At 40.9% G+C, this 19875-nt stretch overlaps 1 protein-coding gene across 1 annotated transcript in view; it reads left to right on the top strand.

Moving 5' to 3' along the window:
- REV1 (REV1, polymerase (DNA directed)) overlaps positions 1 to 19875 on the top strand; it is an 83636-nt gene that overhangs the window by 8746 nt on the left and 55015 nt on the right. The window contains exon 3 of the mRNA XM_014529767.1: positions 17030 to 17198. Coding sequence (XP_014385253.1) covers positions 17030 to 17198 — 169 coding nt within the window. The remainder of the gene's footprint in view (positions 1 to 17029; positions 17199 to 19875) is intronic.

Here is a 19875-nt window from a genome sequence, read left to right as displayed (position 1 = left end):
GTACCTCTGCACTTTACTTCCGCAGCTCCTCTGAGTCTCAGTGTGCTTTTCTCTTTCCTTCTAGTTGTAGAATTTCCACTTAGCCAGCCTTCCTGTGGTTCTGGATGATGTCCGTTTTGTCTTTTAGTGGTATTTTTTAAGTGGTTGTGCGAGGCAGCAATTTCAGGTGTTTACCTATGCTGCCATCTTGGTTTCCAGGGTTTTCTTTTTTATTGCTGAATTGTCTTATATCCTTTGGGTATTCCACAATTTGTTAATCATTCACCTGTTTAAGAACATCTGGGTTAGATCCTGTTTTTGGCTATGAACACTTGTGTACGTAAGAGTGCAATTGCTGGGTCATGGTGGTTGCATGTTCACTTTTTTTTTTTAAAGAAATTGACAAACTTTCTCAAGTGGCTGTACTTTTTTATATTCCCATTAGCAATTTGAGTGATCCAGTTTCTGTGCATCCACAGTGTTTGTGTATTATATTTTAAACATTTTAGTGGTCATTTCTCATTGTGGTTTTATTTTGTATAACAACTTGAGGCCTACTGGGTTGGAGGGTCCCTCAGCCCGGCCTGCGCCCTCCCACAGTCTGGGGCACTCGCAGCCCAGGTCCCCTCGCTCCTTACTGCCTGCCTGCAGCAGAGGCGGAAGAGGCTCCTGCCACCGCCGCTGCGCTTGCCAGCTGTGAGCCCAGCTTCTGGCTGAGCAGTGCTCTCCCTGTGGGTGTGCACTGACCACTAGGGGGCAGCTACTGCATTGAGTGTCTGCTCCCTGGTGGTCAGTGCATGTCATAGCGACAGCATTCCGCAGGTCCTTCTACCATTCTGTTGATTTGCATATTAGGGTTTTATTATATAGGATAGGATTGCTATGCATCCTCAATACAGCTAAGTAGTAGTATCTCATTGCAGTTTTAATTTGCACTTGCCTGATGGCTAGTGTTGTTTATTTGCCATCTTTATATCCTCTTCAGTAAAATGTCTATACACGTCTTTTGCCTATTTTCTTATTGGATTGTTTGTTTCTTTACTGTTGAGTTTTACAAGTTCTTTATGTAGTTTAGGTACTACTTCTTTGTCAGATATGTGGTTCTCAAATATTTTCTTCCAGTCTGTAGTTTGTCTTTCAGCCTCTTCATGGGGTCTTTTGCAGAACAAAGTTTTTCATTGATTAGGTCCAGTTTGTCAATCTTTCCTTATATTAGAGTGTGCTTTCAGGTTAAAAGTCTACTTAGCGCTAGATTAAAAAAAAATTTTTTTTTTCTAAAAATTTGATAGTTTTATGTTTTACATTTAAGTTTATGATCCATTTTGAGTTAACTTTTTGTGTGCATGGCCTATGTATATCCAGTTGCTATAGCACCATTTGTTGAAAAAACTGTGCTTCTTCCATTGAATTACTTTTTCACTTTTGTCAGAAATCAGTGGGGCATATTTGGGTGGGTCTCTTGCTAGGTTCTCTGTTTTATTCCATTGACATATGTCTGTCTATCTCTTCACCAATATCATGTGGTCTTGACTCATTGTATCTACATAGTAAGCCTAAACATCAGGTAGAGTGATTTTTTCCATTTTATTCTTTGTCAAGATTATATTAGCTATTCTAGAGCCTGTGCCTTCCCATATAAATTTTAGAATAAGCTTGTCTTTGTCTATAGAATAAATACCTAGCTGGGATTTTGATAGGAATTACTTTAACCTATAGATCAATTTAGGGAGAATTGATATCTTTATAATGTTGAGTTTTTCAGTCTATGGATCTTCCTTCTCATTTTACTGTACTGTAGTTGATTGAACAAATACATTTTGTATGCTGCTTATGTGTTAGGAACTGTGTCTGAACCAAGATGGTGGTTCATGGAAAATGTGGATTTTGTGATGAATAAGTAATCTCTGGGAGTTAGACATGAAGAGAGGAAATGGGTGGGTGACAATACAGAAGAGTGGTAATTGCCTTCAAGAGTTAGAATGGCCCTAACCGGTTTGGCTCAGTGGATAGAGTGTCAGTCTGCGGACTGAAAGGTCCCGGGTTCGATTCTGGTCAGGGGCATGTACCTTGGTTGCGGGCACATCCCCAGTAGGAGGTGTGCAGGAGGCAGCTGATGGATGTTTCTCTCTCATCGATGTTTCTAACTCTCTATCCCTCTCCCTTCCTCTTTATAAAAAAATCAATAAAATATATATTTTTTTAAAAAAGAGTTAGAATGCATCCTTTAAAGAGGAATTGACTTTTTTACTTGGGTCTTGGATAAATAAGTGTTTTCTAATGAAAATGGCTAAAGACATTCTTGTCCTAATTCTAACCTACATTTTCACCTTTACATTCTTTAATTTTGATCAACATGCTGGTTGATCTCTTCCTCCCCACCCTCCCCTGACTTCCCTCTGAGGTTCAACAGTCTGTTCATGCTTCTGTGACTCTGGGTCTATTTTTGATCATCAGTTTATTTGGTTCATTAGATTCTACATATGAGTGAGATCATGTGATACTTATCTTTCTCTGACTGGCTTATTTTGCTCAGCATAATACTCTCCAGGTCCATCCATGCTGTTGTAAATGGTAAGAGTTCTTTCTTATTGCTGCATAGTCCATTGTGTAAATGTACCATAGTTTTTTTATCTACTCATCTACTGATGGGCACTTACGCTGTTCCAAGTCTTAGCTATTGTAATTTGTGCTGCTATGAACATAGGGGTGCATATATTCTTTCTGATGAGTGTTTCAGGTTTCTTAAGATTTATTCCTAGAAGTGGGATCAGTGGGTCAAATGGGAGTTCCATTTTTAATGTTTTGAGGAAACTTCATACTGTTCCACAGTGGCTGTACCAGTCTGCATTCCCACCAGCAGTGCACGAGGGTTCCCTTTTCTCTACAACCACGCCAGTACTTGTCTTTTGTTGATTTGTTGATGATAGCCATTTTGACAGGTGTGAAATTATATCTCGTTTTAATTTACATTTCTCAGATGATTAGTGACTTTGAGCATTTTTTCATATGTTTCTTTGCTTTCTGTATGTCCACTTTGGAGAAGTGTCTATTAAGGTCCTTTGCCCATTTTTTAATTGGATTATTTGTCTTAATTTTGTTAGGTATGAGTTCCTCCCTATATATTTTGGAGATTAACCCCTTATCAGATGTTTCATTGCCAAATATGTTCTCCGATGTAGTGGACTCTCTTGTTATTTTGATGATGGTTTCTTTTGCTGTGCAGAAGCTTTTTATTTTCATGTAATTCCATTTATTTATTTATTTTCTCCTTCATTTTCATTGTCATAGGAGATGTATCCATAAACATATCACTGTGAAGGATGTCTGAGATTTTGCTGCCTATAGTTTCTTCTAGGTCTTTTATGGTTTCAGGACTTACATTTAAGTCTTTTATCCATTTTGAGTTTATTCTTCTGTATGTTGTAAGTTGGTGGTCTAGTTTCATAGTTTTGTATGTATCTACCCAGTTTTCCCAACACCATTTATTAAAGAAACTGTCTGTGCTCCAATGTATGCTTTTGCCTCCTCTGTCAAATATTAATTGAGCATAATGGCTTAGGTCGATTTCTAGGTTCTTTGTTCTGTTCCATTGATCTGTATGCCTATTCTTGTGCTAATACCAGGCTTTTTTTGAGGACAGTGGCTCTGTAGTATAACTTGATACCTGGTATCGTGATTCCTCCAACTTTGTTCTTCTTTCTCAAGATTGCTGCAGCTATTCGGGGCCTTTTTTGGTCCCATATAAAGTTTTGGAGTCTTCTAGGTCTGTGAGATAAGCCTTTTGTATTTTAATAGGGATTGCATTGAATCTAGATTGCTTTGGATAATCGGGACATTTTAATGTTGTTGATTTTACTAATCCATGAACATGGTATATTCTTCCATTTGTTTATATATATTCCTTTTTTTTTTAATGTACTGTGTGAATATTTCTCTCTTTTCCGTGTCCAGCGCAGCTAGAGAGTGGTCCGGTTCCTGAGTAGGGCCTGCTGGGGATTGAGAAAATGAAAGAAACAGAGACAGAGATGGAAGGAAAAAGCTGGGGCTTGGTGAGACCACTGTCCTCTGATGGAGAGACAGGGACCCAGAGCCAATACAGCGTATTTATTTTATACAGCAAAAACCAGGACGTTTTACTAAAGGTCAAGACAAAGATTATGCGTATTCTTGGGTGGGCCTGAATCATATTCTTTCCTGGTGGTTGGGTGGATTTAAATAACAAAACCTACCCCCTGGCACCTGGGCTGAAGGTCAAGCTGACAACACTCCTGCCTCTGGCAAAGCGGGTTTCCAGGAAGGCACTGGATTCAGCTGACAATATTTAAAGAAATGCTTATGTGCCTTCCCAGGCGCTCTCTACAGTACTGTAGTTTTCAAAGTACAAGTCTTTTACCTCCTTGGTTAAGTTTAATCCTAAGTATCTTAAATTTTTGTTGTTGTTGTTGCAATGGTAAATGGGATTTTTTTTTAGTTTCTCTTTGTGAGAGTTCACTATTAGTATATAAAAATGCTATGGATTTTTGGGCGTTAATTTTGTATCCTACATTTCCAAATTTATTTATTAATTCTAGTAGTTTTTTGAGGGAGTCTTTAGGGTTTCCTGTGTATAGTATCATGCCATCTGCAAATAATGAGAGTTTTACTTCTTCCTTTCTAGTTGGATGCCTTTTATTTCTTCTTATCTGTTCCCTATGGCCAAGACTTCCAGACCTATGTTGAACAAGAGTGAAAGAGGGCATCCCTGTCTTGTTAGTATTCTTAGGGGAAATGGTTTTAGTTTTTGCCCATTGAGTATGATATTGGCTGTAGGATTTTCATATATGACCTTTATTATGTTGAGGTATATTCCCCCTCTAGTCCCACTTTGCTGAGAGTTTTTATCAAAAAAGGGTGTTGTATTTTGTCGAATGCTTTTTGTACATTGATTAATATGATCGTGTGATTTTTGTCTTGCATCTGTTTATGTGCTGTATCACATTTATTGATTTGAGGATATTATACCAACTTTGCATCCTCTGAATAAATCTCACTTGGTAATGATGTATGATTTTTTTAATGTAATGCTGGATCTGATTTGCTAAAATTTTGTTGAGGATTTTAGCATCTATGTTCATCAGGTATATTGGCCTATAATTCCTTTCTTTGCCATGTCTTTATCTGTTTTTGGAATTAGGGTAATGCTAGCCTCATAGAAAGAGTTTTGAAGTGTTTCTGCCTCTTGAATTTTTTGGAATAGTTTGAGGAGTAGAGGTGTTAGTTCTTCTCTGAGTATTTGGTAAAACTCCCCTGTGAATCCTTCTGGACCAGGGCTTTTGTTTGCTTGGAGTTTTAAACTACTGCTTCAATTTCATCAGTAGTTATCAGCCTATTCAGATTTTTTTATTCTTTCTAATTCATTTTTGGAAGATTTTATTTTCTAGGAATATGTTCGTTTTGTCTAGGTTGTTCATTTTGTTGGAATAGAGTTGTTTGACGTATTTTCTTTTTATAATCCTTTTTATTTCTAGGATTGGGGTCCGTTGTTAACTTCACCTCTTTCATTTCTAGTTTTGTTTATTTGGGTCCTCCCTCTTTGCTTCTTGGTGAGCCTGGCTAGAGGTTCATCAGTCTTGTTTATCTTTTCAAAGAATCAGTTCTTGGTTCTATTGATCAGTTGTATTGTTCTTTTGGGTCTCTATGTCATTTGTTTCTGCTCTGATCTTTATTATTTCCTTCCTTCTACTTCCTCTAGGTTTTTCTTTGTACTCTCTTTGTAATTTTTTTAAGTTGTAGCGTTAGATAATTACCAATGTTTCTTGTGTTTTTTTTTTGAAGTAGGCCTGTAGTGCTATGAACTTCGCTCTCAGGACTGCTTTCACCGTGTCCCATAGATTTTGGATTGTTGTGTTTTCATTGTCATTTGTTTCCAGGATGTTTTTTATTTCTTCTTTGATCTCTTTGGTAACTCAATCATTGTTTGTTTGTTTTGTTTTGTATTTTGTTTTTAATACATTTTTATTGATTTTAGAGAGGAAGGGAGAGGGATAGAGAGAGATAGAAACATCAATGATGGAGAGAGAATCATTGATCGGTTGCCTCCTGCATGCCCCCTAATGGGGATCAAGCCCGCAACCCAGGCATGTGCCCTTGGCCAGAATAGAACCTGGGACCCTTCAGTCCGCAGGCCAATGCTCTATCCACTGAGCCAAACCGGCTAGGGTCCAATCATTCTTTAATAGCATGCTATTTAGCTTCCAAGTGTTTGATTGTTTTTCATTGATTCATTCTCTTGTGGTCTGAGAAGATGCTTGATATCAGTTCACTCTTGAATTTGAAGAGACTTAGCTTGTGTTATAACATGTAGTATGTCTTTGATGTGAAAGTGGTCTTCATGTGGCTCTTTGGTGTGATGCAATGGCCTTTGCTTGCTACAATTTCACTTGCAGAACTTCAGGCCTAAAGTGTGGCCCTGTGTTTGATATGTGCCTTTTACTTTTACTATGCTTAATTATCTCTTACTTACTGTAGTTTGTTTCAGGTAATCCTGAAATTTCATGGAATCCAGAATCTCAAAGAATGTTCTATGAAATTCACAGTAGGAGTATTGTGGAATATGATCTTAAACTGGATTGAGAAGATACTTAGTATCTTTTAAATAGTTGCAAATGTTAATAGTTCTAATGTGTGTGAATTAGGATTTCGTCAGTACTATGCTGAAATGCAAAATGGCAATGAGTATATGTTACTAATTGGACTTTCATAATAAACTTTATACTACTACTTTTATTTGCTTGGTATTTTGGGGGATTTATTGTAAGAGTTCATTTGAAATAAGGATCCTGCTCTTTAAAAACATTGAAAATCCTTGGTTTAAATGTCTCTCTCCATCTGTCTTCTTCATTAAGGCAGAGCAGTTTCTTAATTTGTTTCCTTTGGTGTTTTGTACATGACTGAACATTAGTAAATGCTTATTAGCCAGCATGACTTGGCTTGAGCTCTATAGAGGATTAATCCTGGTTTAATTTTACTGTGCTTCTCTAATGAAGTTGGTCAGGGTCTGGCATATATTTAATCATAAATGGAATCAAATACTTGAGGTGCATAGTGTGACCTACATGAAGTGGAGCAGAACTGTCCCCACTTTCCATACTTGTGCGTCATTTGAGGCAGCTGCTTTGAGGGAAGAGAGGAGGTAGAGCCCTAGCTGGTTTGGTTCAGTGTATAGAGTGTCAGCCTGCGGACTGAAGGGTCTCTGGGTTTGATTCCGGTCAAGGGCACATGCCTGGGTTGCAGGCTTGATCCCCAGTAGGGGGCGTGCAAGAGGCAGCCAATCAATGATTCTTTCTCATTTCTGATGTTTCTATCTCTCTCACGCCCTCCCTTCCTCTCTGAAATCAATAAAAATATATTAAAAAGAAAAGAGGAATCATTGTGGAAAACAGTATGGCGTTTTCTCAAAAACTTAAAAATGGAACTGCCATTTGACCCAATAATACCACTTCTAGGAATATATCCCAACAAAACAGAAACACCAATCAGGATATATGCGCCCCTATGTTCATAGCAGCACAATTTACAATAGCTAAGATTTGGAAACAGCCTAAATGCCCATCAGCAGATGAGTGGATTAGAAAACTATGGTACATGTACACAATGGAATACTGCACTGCTATAAAAAAGAAGGAATTCTTTCTTACCATTTGTAGCAGCATGGATGGAACTGGAGAGCATTATGTTAAGTGAAATAAGCCAGGCAGTGAAAGAAAAATACCACATGAACTCACTCATTTATGGAGAATAAAGAACATTATAAACTGATGAACAAAAAGATACAGAGGCAGAGAAGCATCAAACAGACTGTCAAAGTACAGCGGGAAGGCTGGGGAAGGTTGGGGGCGGGGTAAGAGATCAACCGAAGGACTTGTATGCATGCATATAAGCATAACCAATGGACACAAGACACTGGGGAGGTGGGGTGAGGGCATGTGCTGTGGGGTAGGGGAGGCCGGGGGAAGGTTAATGGGGGAAAAAAAAGGAGACATATGTACCACTATTTGTAATACTTTAAACAATAAAATAAAATTTTTTTAAAAAAAGAAAAGAGCAGGTAAAGCTAAATATAATCCTATCTAATAAAGACAGAATATGCAAATTGACCATCACACCCTCACAAATATGGCGGCGCCCATAGCCACAAGATGGAGGCACCCAGTCCTCTCAGCCCCGCCGGAGTCCCCCAGTCTTTTCAGCCTGCCCCGCGGGGTTGGGGGGGAGGCGGCCGAAGTCCCCCAATCCTTTCAGCCCAAACTGATTACTATGGCAAGTGGACCAAGAAGGTTTTCAGCAAGTGTGAGAAGCAAGCCTTGGTGGGATCGAGGGAGAGCCGGCAGGCTCAGGGCCGCTGCTGCCCGGGGAGGCCCTCAGAGTTCGGTTCTGAAACCGCAGGGACCTGCTGCAAGCATGGCCTGGGGAGGAAGTGTCGCTGCTGCCCGCCCCATGCCAGGTCCCTGGTTAAGGAAGCAGGTCCAAGTTGCAGCCACAGGGCCTGGTGGGGCTGTCTCACCCCAGACCATCGTGGCTGAACTCTGGCCGGGGCGGCGAGCGCCTCCAGGATCGCTGTCTGCCCCTGGGCCTGCTGACACCAGTGGAGCGGGTGCTGGTTGAACATTTTAATGAAAATGGGATGCCTGAGTTACCACTGGTTTTCCTTAGGAAACATATTGTATAAGGTTTGCAAAGCTTTCTAAGATATTTGTAAGTCTTTTAAATTGTACAGTTCTGTTCAGTGAGAAACACAGTTTAGGTGAAAAGTATTAATCAGTTGTTTTCTCTGGATCTTAGGTTTCTATAGAAAACTTCTCTACACACACACACACATAATATATATTATTGATTTCAGAGAGAGAGAGAGAGAGAGAGAGAGAGAGAGAGAGAGAGAGAGAGAGAGAGAGAGAGAGAGAGAGAGAGAGAGAGAGAGATGGAAACATCAATGATGACAGAGAATCATTGATCTGCTGCCCCTGCACACCCCACACTGGGGTTCGAACCACTGGGAATTAAACCGTGACCTCCTGGTTCATAGGTCGAAGCTCAACCACTGAGCCATGCTGGCTGGATAGTAGAAAAATTTTTTTAAAATATATTTTTATTGATTTCAGAGAGCAAGGGAGAGGGAGGGAGAGATAGAAACATCAATGATGAATCATTGATTGGCTGCCTCCTGCACACCCCCCAGTGGGGATGGAGCCTGCAACCCAGGTATGTGCCCTTGACTAGAATCAAACCTGGGACCCTTCAGTCCATAAGCCGACGCTCTATCCACTGAGCCAAACCAGCTAGGGCTAGAAACCTTCTTAATGTCACCCAGTTAATTATGGCAGAGCCAAACTAAAATCAGGACTTTTGGTCTTCAGTTTACTGTGTTTTCCCTTATACCACATGTTTTATATTGGCCATAACAGAAATATTATTTGCTTTAAGTACTTTGCATTTCATGACTTTAAACGTCTTGAATTTTGTATCTGTTATGTGTGTAAGACATTGTAGTTTATTAGGTAATCAAAATATATGAGTTATGTGTGTGTTTATTTTTTTCCTCATTTACATTTTTTTATTTTTGCTTTAGTTTACCAGTAAAATTGGGTGTGATGTGACTTGCTTTGCTTTCTCTCACAAACTTTTGAAATAGTCTGCAAATTTTGTTTGCTGGAGATAATATTTTTAGTGCATAGAAATTGTACAACAGCTGTGTAAGGGATCTTAAATACCTAGTCTAGCCTTTCATTTTGTCAATTTGGAAACAGGCTAAATGAGATGAGTCATATCCCCAAAGACTTTTCATTGTTAACCTCTAACTGGAAACCAGACATTGCATTCAGGGTTGCATCATGTTAAGGCTGATCAAGTATGAGTTTTTGGGGAGATAGACTGGCATCTGAATTGTGGCTGGCCCACTAGCTGTGTGTGACTTTGGAAAGTTACCTTAATCTCTCCAGTTTTTGACTTGTTAATGTAACTAAAATTGATGCCATTTATAAGAAACTTTATTAATAAACAATAATTTACATGTTTAAAAATTTAGTAGAGCTTCAAGGAAAAAATTTGATTGCCACAAGTCCCTTTAATATTCTATTTTAGAACCAATGTTATCCCCCCACCCCACCCCCGCCCACTCCACCCCACCACTATAAAGTCATCTTTGGGAGCCACAGAGTCACTGTTTTACTTAAAGGATCTTCACCAAAATGTCAGTGATAATCTGTGGTGGTGATTTTTTTTGGTGATTCAGTTACCTTTTTTATACTCTAATGTATTTAAAAATAGTATGTATAGTGAGAATGTGGAATGAGGTTTGAGGAATGTTAATTTTTATTTGAATTGGTTTAACTTGATTAATCTCATATATTACCAGTGTGGGAAATGAAATATTTATTAGATCTCAAAAAGTTTTTTTAGTTGTGACATTCTCTAGTGTAACACCAGTTGTAAAGATTTAGAGAATATAGAATTTCCCTGAATTTGGTTTTTTATTCTCTTATGGTTGCCAGTACAGTACATTCAGGACATTCTAGAAGGAAAATGTACGGAAGGGTGGGCATCAAGAGAAGGACTTGTAGGTGAGATTATGGATTGAAAAAAAAATTATTTAAAGTAGAGAGCAGCCCTGAAGTTCCTACCATCTTCCTGCTTTGGAATAAGAGATAATAATAATAGTAATCTATATATATAAAAGCCTAAGTGACCGTTACAACTGAATGACCAGAATGACCGGTCGACCAGTCTCTATGACACGCACTGATCACCAGGGGGCAGATGCTTAATGCAGAACTGCCCTCTGGTGGTCAGTGTGCTCCCACAGCCAACTTCCCGTGGCTCCCTCACCCCGGCCGGCCAAACTCCCGCGGCCCCTACCCCGCCCTCCACCCCCCCAACTGGCCAACGTCTTGGGGTCCATCCCCCTGGCTGGCCGGCCCCCCTGATAGGCCTCAATCGCTGGCCAGGCCGAGGGACCCCACCCGTGCACAAATTCGTGCACCGGGCCTCTAGTCATCTATCCTATCTAATAATGAGGTAATAGGAACATTGACCATCACTCCAACACACAAGATGGCCGCCCCCTTGTGGTCAAAATGGCTGTCCCCATGTGGACACAAGATGGCCGTCAGGGGAGGGCAGTTGTGGGCAATCAGGCCAGCAGGGGAGGGCAGTTGGGAGGGACCAGGCCTGCAGGGGAGGGCAGTTGAGGGGGACCAGGCTGGCAAGGGAGGGCAGTTAGGGGCGAGACAAGCAGCAGGGGAGGGCAGTTAGGGGCAATTGGGCCGGCAGGGGAGCAGTTAGACATCGATCAGGCTGGCAGGGGAGTGGTTAGGGGGTGATCAGGCTGACAGGCAGGTGAGCGGTTGGGAGCCAGCAGTCCTGGATTGTGAGAGGGATGTCTGACTGCTCATCCCTAAATGGGCAGTTGGCCATCTCTCGAGGGGTCCCAGATTGGAGAGGGTGCAGGCTGGTGCAGGCTGGTCTGAGGGACACATCCCATCCCATTCCCCCCCCACCCCAGTTCACGAATTTCATGCACCTGGCCTCTAATGTATATATATATAAAGAGCCAGGGTCCGTCACACCCAAAACGACCGAAGGCTTGGCCTAATGCCCAGGCTGCACCCACAGCAGGCTCTGGTGGGGCGGGACTTGTGGCAGTGAGGCAGGGGCTGGGGGAGGCAGGGCCGGCACTCACACTCACAACCAAATACACACAGACACACACAGTGCTCACCAGCTCACAGCCTTTTCTCCCTTTCTTTCCCTCCCTCCCAGTTTGCTCTCAGAGCCTCTCTGAGAATGAGGCCCTTGGATGGGCAGAGGGTGGAGCTGCCCCCACTGGCACCACCCCCTCCCAGCCAGGAAAGAGGAAGAGGGAGGCAGGGAGGCCTGGAGGACTGTTGAGAAAAACAAAGAGACTGGGAGATACTGGGATGGAGAGATGGAAACAAAATAGCAATATTAAAATATTTCCTCTAATTAATTCCCTTTTAATGTCCACGGATTTCGTGCATCGGGCCACTAGTAATAATAATAATAATACTGGTGATAGCTGACATGCTGTTCTTACTATGTGTATGGCCCTTTTTTAGCAATTTATAATTTTTGGCTCTTTTAGATCCCACAACAGCTGTTTCTATCCCCAGTTTACATATGAGAAAACCGGGACCTAGGAAGTTAAGTAACTTGCCTGAGGTCCATAGCTAGGATTTTAATTCAGTCAGTCTCACTTTGGAGTCTGCTGTCTGGCCTAATTTTTAACCCTTTGAGTGCCAACCAATATCCTAGGAACTATGCTAAAATTGCCAAGGCATTTTTGCTGATTTTACAGCAGTTTAGGAAAAAAATTATGAATCGCAAGTAAATGAAGTTACATATTCAAAAACTTAAGGAAACCTTTACTACATTTGTTTTCATCTTTGACATATATTGTTTGCTGATTGTATTATAAAATACTAGTAGAAAAAAAAATTTAAACAAAACATATAATGTTAAAATAGAGGGACACCCTTCTCCAATATCTTCCACAAAATCGTCATCTTCACAGCAAGAATTGACATATTTAGCAATATCATCATCACTAATAAAAGCAGACTTAGAACTGGACGCCATTTCGAAGCTTTAGGGCTACAAAATCTGAGTAAACTTCATAAAATCGTAGTACCTGTAAAAAATTAGGCAGATAAATGCCAGTGGTCAATTTTAGAACTACAAACATTCGGCATCATAAGTAATCTGGACTTAGGTGCCATTTGTCAATAAAGAGTGAACTACTAGCATCTAATAGTAACACTGCAGGAGAAGCGCGATAGCGCTCCCGCTCCCGGCACTTTTGGTGAAGGACAGGAGGAGCGCGATTGCACTCCCCGGCACTCTAGGGGTTAAGAGACTGAGTAAATATTTCAGGCGAGAGTCTGTGAAGCATTGTGGATCTCAGTGAATTCAATAGATACTTACTGAGCACCTGCTTTGTGCCAGATACATGGAAGTAAGACAGACAAGGTTCCTGTCCTCAAGGAGCATATGTTCTGGGGTGAAATCTGACAATAAGTAAATGAATAGACAAGGTAATTTTAGATTATCAGTACTATGAAGAAAAGTAACTGGTGTAGTAGATTGCAGGGATAGGGTCCCTTGTGTATGTCACACAACTTTAAAAAAATGTTTTGTTTTTTTTTATTTCAGGGAGGAAAGGAGAGGGAAAGAGATAGAAACATTAATGATGAGATAAAATCAATAATCAGCTACCTTCTGCACATCGAGCCCGCAACCTGGGCATGTGCCCTGACTGGGAATCGAACTGTGACTTTGTGGTTCAGAGGTCGACTCTCAATCACTGAGCCACACCGGCTTGGCCGTCACACAACTTTTAGTGTCATATAGATTTCATACTGTTGAATACTATCTCATAAACATTTTTCTCTAATTAACACACATCTGCTGAATTAAAGAAGGGTGTTAAATTTATTATGCAAATGTTTAGAGCTATTATTTATATTCTTTTGAACTTATAATTTGGGAGTATGTTCGGTTGCTGAAGAAATAGAGTCAAAGAGAAATACTATTTTAAAAGTTTCAAAAAACAATCTTAATGAGGGTGGCCACCAGCTGCATATCAGGCTGTTTGGGTTGATGGAGTGGTTCCTGGCTGCTGTCCATCGTGCGCTATGGGTAGTTCCAGTTTTGTTTGCAAGTTCGAGCCACCATGTGTCAGCATATGTATTGTCTTCTTCCACCATTTTTTGTAGAGTTTAGGGCAGGGGTGGGCAAACTTTTTGACTCGAGGGCCACAATGGGTTCTTAAACTGGACCGGAGGGCCGGAACAAAAGCATGGATGGAGTGTTTGTGTGAACTAATATAAATTCAAAGTAAACATCATTACATAAAAGGGTACGGTCTTTTTTTTTTTTTAGTTTTATTCATTTCAAACGGGCCGGATCCGGCCCTCGGGCCGTAGTTTGCCCACGGCTGGTTTAGGGCAAGAGTCTCAAGGCATATACATTACTTGAAAGGAGTTCTGATGTCTTTATACTTTATAATAATAGCAGTTTTTATATTGAGTACTTCTATGTGCCAGACTTAATTCATCATTATGGCCTTCCTTGTTTATTTTTAAAGAAAGGGGAGAAAGCTTAAAGGAGTCTGGTACTTGTCCAGAGTCACACAGTAAAGCATGTTAAAGCCAAGAGTAAGCCCAGGTCACATAGTTTATGTGCACTTACCTTTAATAGATTGGTTTCATGGTTCACTCACACTGAAGAATATTTGAGAGTCTTCAAAATTGAACTTTAATGAGCCCCCTTAACTTCATCCCATAAAAGAACAATGAAAAAAACAAGGACAATGAACTCTCCAGGTTTTCCAGTTTCAAATTAATGTAGTAATTAGATTTCAAAGAGCAACTAGTAGAGGGAAGAGTGTGTTTCAAGCATGTGTATGCAAAGACAATATGTTCCTGGCAGCCCCCTGCTGTTTCAGTCATTTAATACAGTTGGTTTAGAAAAAGTATAGATTAATTTGTAAGAAGATTTTTTTACATTTCTGTGCTTTTTATTGGATTTGGTGTCTGTCCATATAATTGCATTGTATCTGTCCTTTAATTTGGTATTAATAAGGTGAGCCAAGTTCTTTGATCTTAGGAAAAAAAACTAAGTAAACTATAAATTTCTGACTGACTAGCTACTTAATTTTCACCATTTTTCATTAAATCATTGTGATGCTCTAGCTTGGTTTTTGTGATCCCAACCCCTGAAAATCTTCGATTATGAATTTTGAACTAATTTTATTTAAACATTGTTCTCATTTATTTTTCTAGTGCAATGTTCAATTTGGTAGCCTTTAGCCACATGTTTTAAACACTTGAAATAGCCCTAACCGATTTGGCTCAGTGGATAGAGCGTCGGCCTGCAGACTCAAGGGTCCCAGGTTCGATTCTGGTCAAGGGCATGTACCTTGGTTGCGGGCACATCCCCAGTAGGGAGTGTGCAGGAGGCAGCTGATCGATGTTTCTCTCTCATCATTGTTTCTAACTCTCTATCCCTCTCCCTTCCTCTCTGTAAAAAAAAAAAATCAATAAAATATATTGTTTTAAAAAAAACAATACTTGAAATGAGGTTAGTCTAAATTGAGATGTGCTGTAAATAGAAAATGTACACTTGATTCTGGAGGCTCAGTATGAAAAAAATATGAAATATCCCAATTTTTTATATTGATTACACAGTGAAGTGATAATGTTTTGGAACTATTGGGTTAAATTAAGTATTATTAAAATGATTTCATGATTTTACTGAGGGTACTAAAATATATATATATATTTTTTAGAAATCTTAATATATGTGGCTTGCACTTATCAGGCAATGTCAGTATGTGTGGTCAGTAACATGAAATGAATTCTACACAGTAGAATTTACCATGAATTAAACCTGGCATATCTGTATTTGCTTTTTTAGTTTTTAAATTTTTCTCAAGTCTAAAACTCATCTAATTAGATAGTTATAATAAAAGTCTTCATCTAACCCTCGTGGGTTTGGCTCGGTGGATAGAGTGTTCTCCTGTGGACTGAAGGGTCCCGAGTTCGAATCCGGTCAAGGGCACATGCCTGGGTTGTGGGCTCGTTCCCCAGTGGGGGAGCGTGCAGGAGGCAACTGATCGATGATTCTCTCTCATCATTTGATGTTAGGGGCAGGAGAGAACAGTAACAATCACATCTGTTGAATGCTTAGGAAATGCCAGCCCTCTACATCTATTATTTGGAATCCTCACAACATTTCCACAAGGGGAATATTATTATCCTATATATAAGGAAACATACAGTTCCATTCCCAGTCAGGGCACACATCCGGGTTGCGGGCCCGACATGCAGGAGGCAGTCGATCAATGATTCTTTCTCATCACTGATGTTTCTATCTCTCCCTCTCCCTCCCTCTCTCAAATAAATAAATACACACACACACACACACACACACACACACACACACACATATATATATTAAAAAAAAAGGTGTTCACCTAAATACTTGGACCTATATTGTTTGGGCTTACGGAAAATCTGTTGCTTGAACAACAAAGTAGATACATAAGCCTCCTGTGGCTGCCCCCCCCCCGCCCCGCCCTCCCCTACACACCACCACCCGGGGCACAGCTGTTGTTAGGGGAGGTGTGATTTAGAGCTTTCATTAAGATAATAGGTGAAAGAAATAGAAAAGCTATTGAAAATAATTAGTTTAATTGCTAGTATTAAATGCCCACTATAACAGACTGTAGTGAGTCAGACATTTTTTTTAATAGGAAAACATAAACTACATTGATTTTTGTTTTAAGATATTTTTAATAGTTGTATTGAGAATAAAATATTTTGAAACAGTTGAAAAATATGCACTGTTTCTTGGTCTGCAGTGTTTAATTTATCTTCTGTATAGCTGACTTGTATTATAGTAAGTCATCACTGAATGTAATCAATAGGTTCTGTTGACTTTCAGTGAAATGACATATAACCAATTTTATAATGTGCTGATTGATATAAACGAAATTTCAGTTCTTATGGCATCTCATTAATGCAATAACAAAATGTTGCTATTCGAGGACCTGCTGTGTTCTGAAAGAGCTGTAAGATTAATTGGAATCTCTATAAATTGATTCATAAATGACTTTATAGCTGTCAGTTTTTAAAAAAACAAAAGATTCCAATATCAAGGTCATACAGCTAAATGTGATCAAAAGTTTAAAAATATTTGCTCTATTATTATTTGATTCATTACGTGAGGTCCCTATTTGCTCTTCTAGGCACCTCTTAGCAGTAGATGTTTTTGTGTTGATTGACCGTCTCTAGCAACCAGGGGAAGAGGATGTGCTAAGGCAAAATAGCTTTATCACCTTGTGATTTACCTCCCAACTTTGTTTACTGGCAACACAGCCAAGGAGAAAGTGAACCAGTCATATACTCTCTGAATGGCTTGTTCTAGGGATTATTCAGCTAGGACTCTACTTTCTTATATATAAACCTCATAATATATTTTAATATTAACTTTACAGATCCTTCTGCTGAGGAATTGAGAAAGCTAATGATGTTGCATGGAGGACAGTACCATGTGTATTATTCCAGGTCCAAAACAACACACATTATTGCCACAAATCTTCCTACTGCCAAAATTAAAGAATTGAAGGGGGAAAAAGTAATTCGGCCAGAATGGATTGTGGAAAGGTAAGTGTAATTTTTAATAAGGTTTAAAAATTGGAATACATTTTATTTCTATTATAGACATTTACATTGCCTCTTAAGTGTGAAAAGTAATTAATGTCTTAAAGAACACTACTATACTCTAACTTCACATTGATAATTCAGGTGGCCTAGGATTTGACATCCTGTTAAAAGTACTACATTCTTGTTCTTGGAACCTCAGCTACCAGGAATTAGGGGCAATCAGCCGGTAAGCAGCAGGAGGTGGTGATAGGAGAAGGTTGACTAAGCAGGTTATTCACTGGCAAATATTTATGCACCTATTATGGGCTAGGCAATGTTCCCTGTTTGGAATTGGTGTGCTGTAAATCAGTGATGGCTATTCATATTAACTTCTTAAGTTTAAATATGTCATTTGGAACTTTGGTAATGAGCCATACTTAGGTGATTTATATTTTAAAACTATAATATTATATATGAGTGATTGCTAGATTTATGAAAGTTGAAAGTTAAAGAATTAAAATAATAACTTTACGTATGAATAGATTATAATCTATCTATAATAATGAAAGCGTAATAATGCTAATTAGACTGGACAGCTGAATGACCTTCCGGATGACATTCCGGAACAAGCCGGGGCTGTGAGGGCCAAGGCAAGCCACCTCGGCTGTGAGGGCTGAGCCCCTTGCATGAATTTCGTGCATTGGGCCTCTAGTCCATATTATAAAAGGCCTGTGGCCATAGTGACCGGCGCGATTTCACATGCTGGGCCTCTAGTCTATATATATAAAAGCCTAAGCGACTGTTACGACTGAACGACTGGTCAACCAGTTGCTATGACGCGCCCTGACCACCAGGGGGCAAACGCTCACCGAAGGAGCTTCCCCCTGGTGGTCAGTGTGCTCCCACAGCCAACCTTCCACGGCCAGCCAACCTCCCCCCTTCTATCCCCCCGTCCGACAAACCTCCTGTGGTCCCTCCCCCAGTCTCTTCCCCCGTTCGGCATGCCCCATCCAGCAGGCCCCGGCCAGCCTGGCCCCGATTGGGACTGGACGAGACGACCCTTATAGGCCCTGATCGCCGGCCAGGCCTAGGGACCCCACCCGTGCATGAATTTCATGCGCCGGGCCTCTAGTTATTATATAAAAGAATGGTCAGATTAAATTATGGAGTTCTAATGAAACAAACTTTGGTTTTTTCAGTCAATTCCAAGCTTTTAAAAAAATCCTAAGCTTCACTAGTTTTGATACTTTCCATAAATTTATTCAGCAGATTGAGTTGTGCTCAATTCCTTTGTGTAGCAGCTGTAGCAGCACATATTCAGTGGGAGGCAGCATAGCATAGTGGGAAAACCTGTGCCTGGGCTCTGGAGACACACCTGGGTTCACATCTGAACACAGGAATTGGCATGCCTGTCATCTTGTGTGACTTGGGGAAGAATTCTTCAGTCATTCTGAACTTGAGTTTCTCACTTGTAAAAGAAGGCTGATACTTGCCTGCTATGGTTATGTGAGAACTAGAAATAATTTATGTAAACTAGCACAATGCCTGGCACATTGTAAAGGCATAATATATAAGGAGAAACTGTTTTGTTTTGTTTTTAATTCGAAAAACATTAGCAAGTATCCTGTCTAATAATAGACAAACATGGTAATTAACCGTACTTCCGACACACTTCCCATTGGCTAATCAGGGCGATATGCAAATTAACTGCCAACAAAGATGGCGGTCGGAGCCAGGCAGGCTGAAGCAAACAGGAGGCTTGCTTGCTCCAGTGATGGAGGAAGCCAACGTTCCCCGCCTGCCGCCACCCAGCTCTGAGCTGCACTCTAAGCAACTATGTTGCAATTATAGAAGCTAAACAATCCCCAGAAACCTTCTTTCAGCCAGCCGGGCCTCAGAGCTGGAGTTGCAACAGTGTTTCAATTATAGAAGCTAATCAAAGCCCAGATACCTGCTTTCAGCAGCTGAGGTCTCAGAGCTGGAGTCGAGCCTCAGAGCTAAAGCCGGCTCTCAGCTCCAGTGATAGCCATAGAAGGTAAATAAATCCAAGAATAAAAAAAAAAAGAAAAAAAGGAGAGGTTGGGAGCTTCAGTCACCCACCAGCCTGAAAACGGCTCTCAGCCCCTCACCCAGAATGGCCAGGCAACCCAGTGGGGACCCCCATCAGTGGGTCGGGCTGCAAGGCCAAGCCTGCCCCCAGCAGCGGGTCTTGCCTTGAGGCTCAGGAACCGCCCATCAGCGGGTCCAGGCTGCAAGGCAAAGGGCTCTCAGTTCCAGTGACAGCCATAGAAGGTAAATAAATCCAAGAATAAAAAAAAAAAGAAAAAAAGGAGAGGTTGGGAGCTTCAGTCACCCACCAGCCTGAAAACGGCCCTCAGCCCCTCACCCAGAATGGCCAGGCAACCCAGTGGGGACCCCCATCAGTGGGTCGGGCTGCAAGGCCAAGCCTGCCCCCAGCAGCGGGTCTTGCCTTGAGGCTCAGGAACCGCCCATCAGCGGGTCCAGGCTGCAAGGCAAAGCCCGCCCCCAGCAGCGGGTCTTGCCTTGAGGCTCAGGAACCGCCCATCAGCGGGTCCAGGCTGCAAGGCAAAGCCCGCCCCCAGCAGCGGGTCTTGCCTTGAGGCTCAGGAACCGCCCATCAGCGGGTCCAGGCTGCAAGGCAAAGCCCGCCCCCAGCAGCGGGTCTTGCCTTGCGCCT

The sequence above is a fragment of the Myotis brandtii genome, unplaced genomic scaffold, assembly GCF_000412655.1.
Source record: "Myotis brandtii unplaced genomic scaffold, ASM41265v1 scaffold1169, whole genome shotgun sequence".
NCBI classification, from domain to species: Eukaryota; Metazoa; Chordata; class Mammalia; order Chiroptera; family Vespertilionidae; genus Myotis; species Myotis brandtii.
This window is presented reverse-complemented; position numbering and strand designations above follow the sequence as displayed.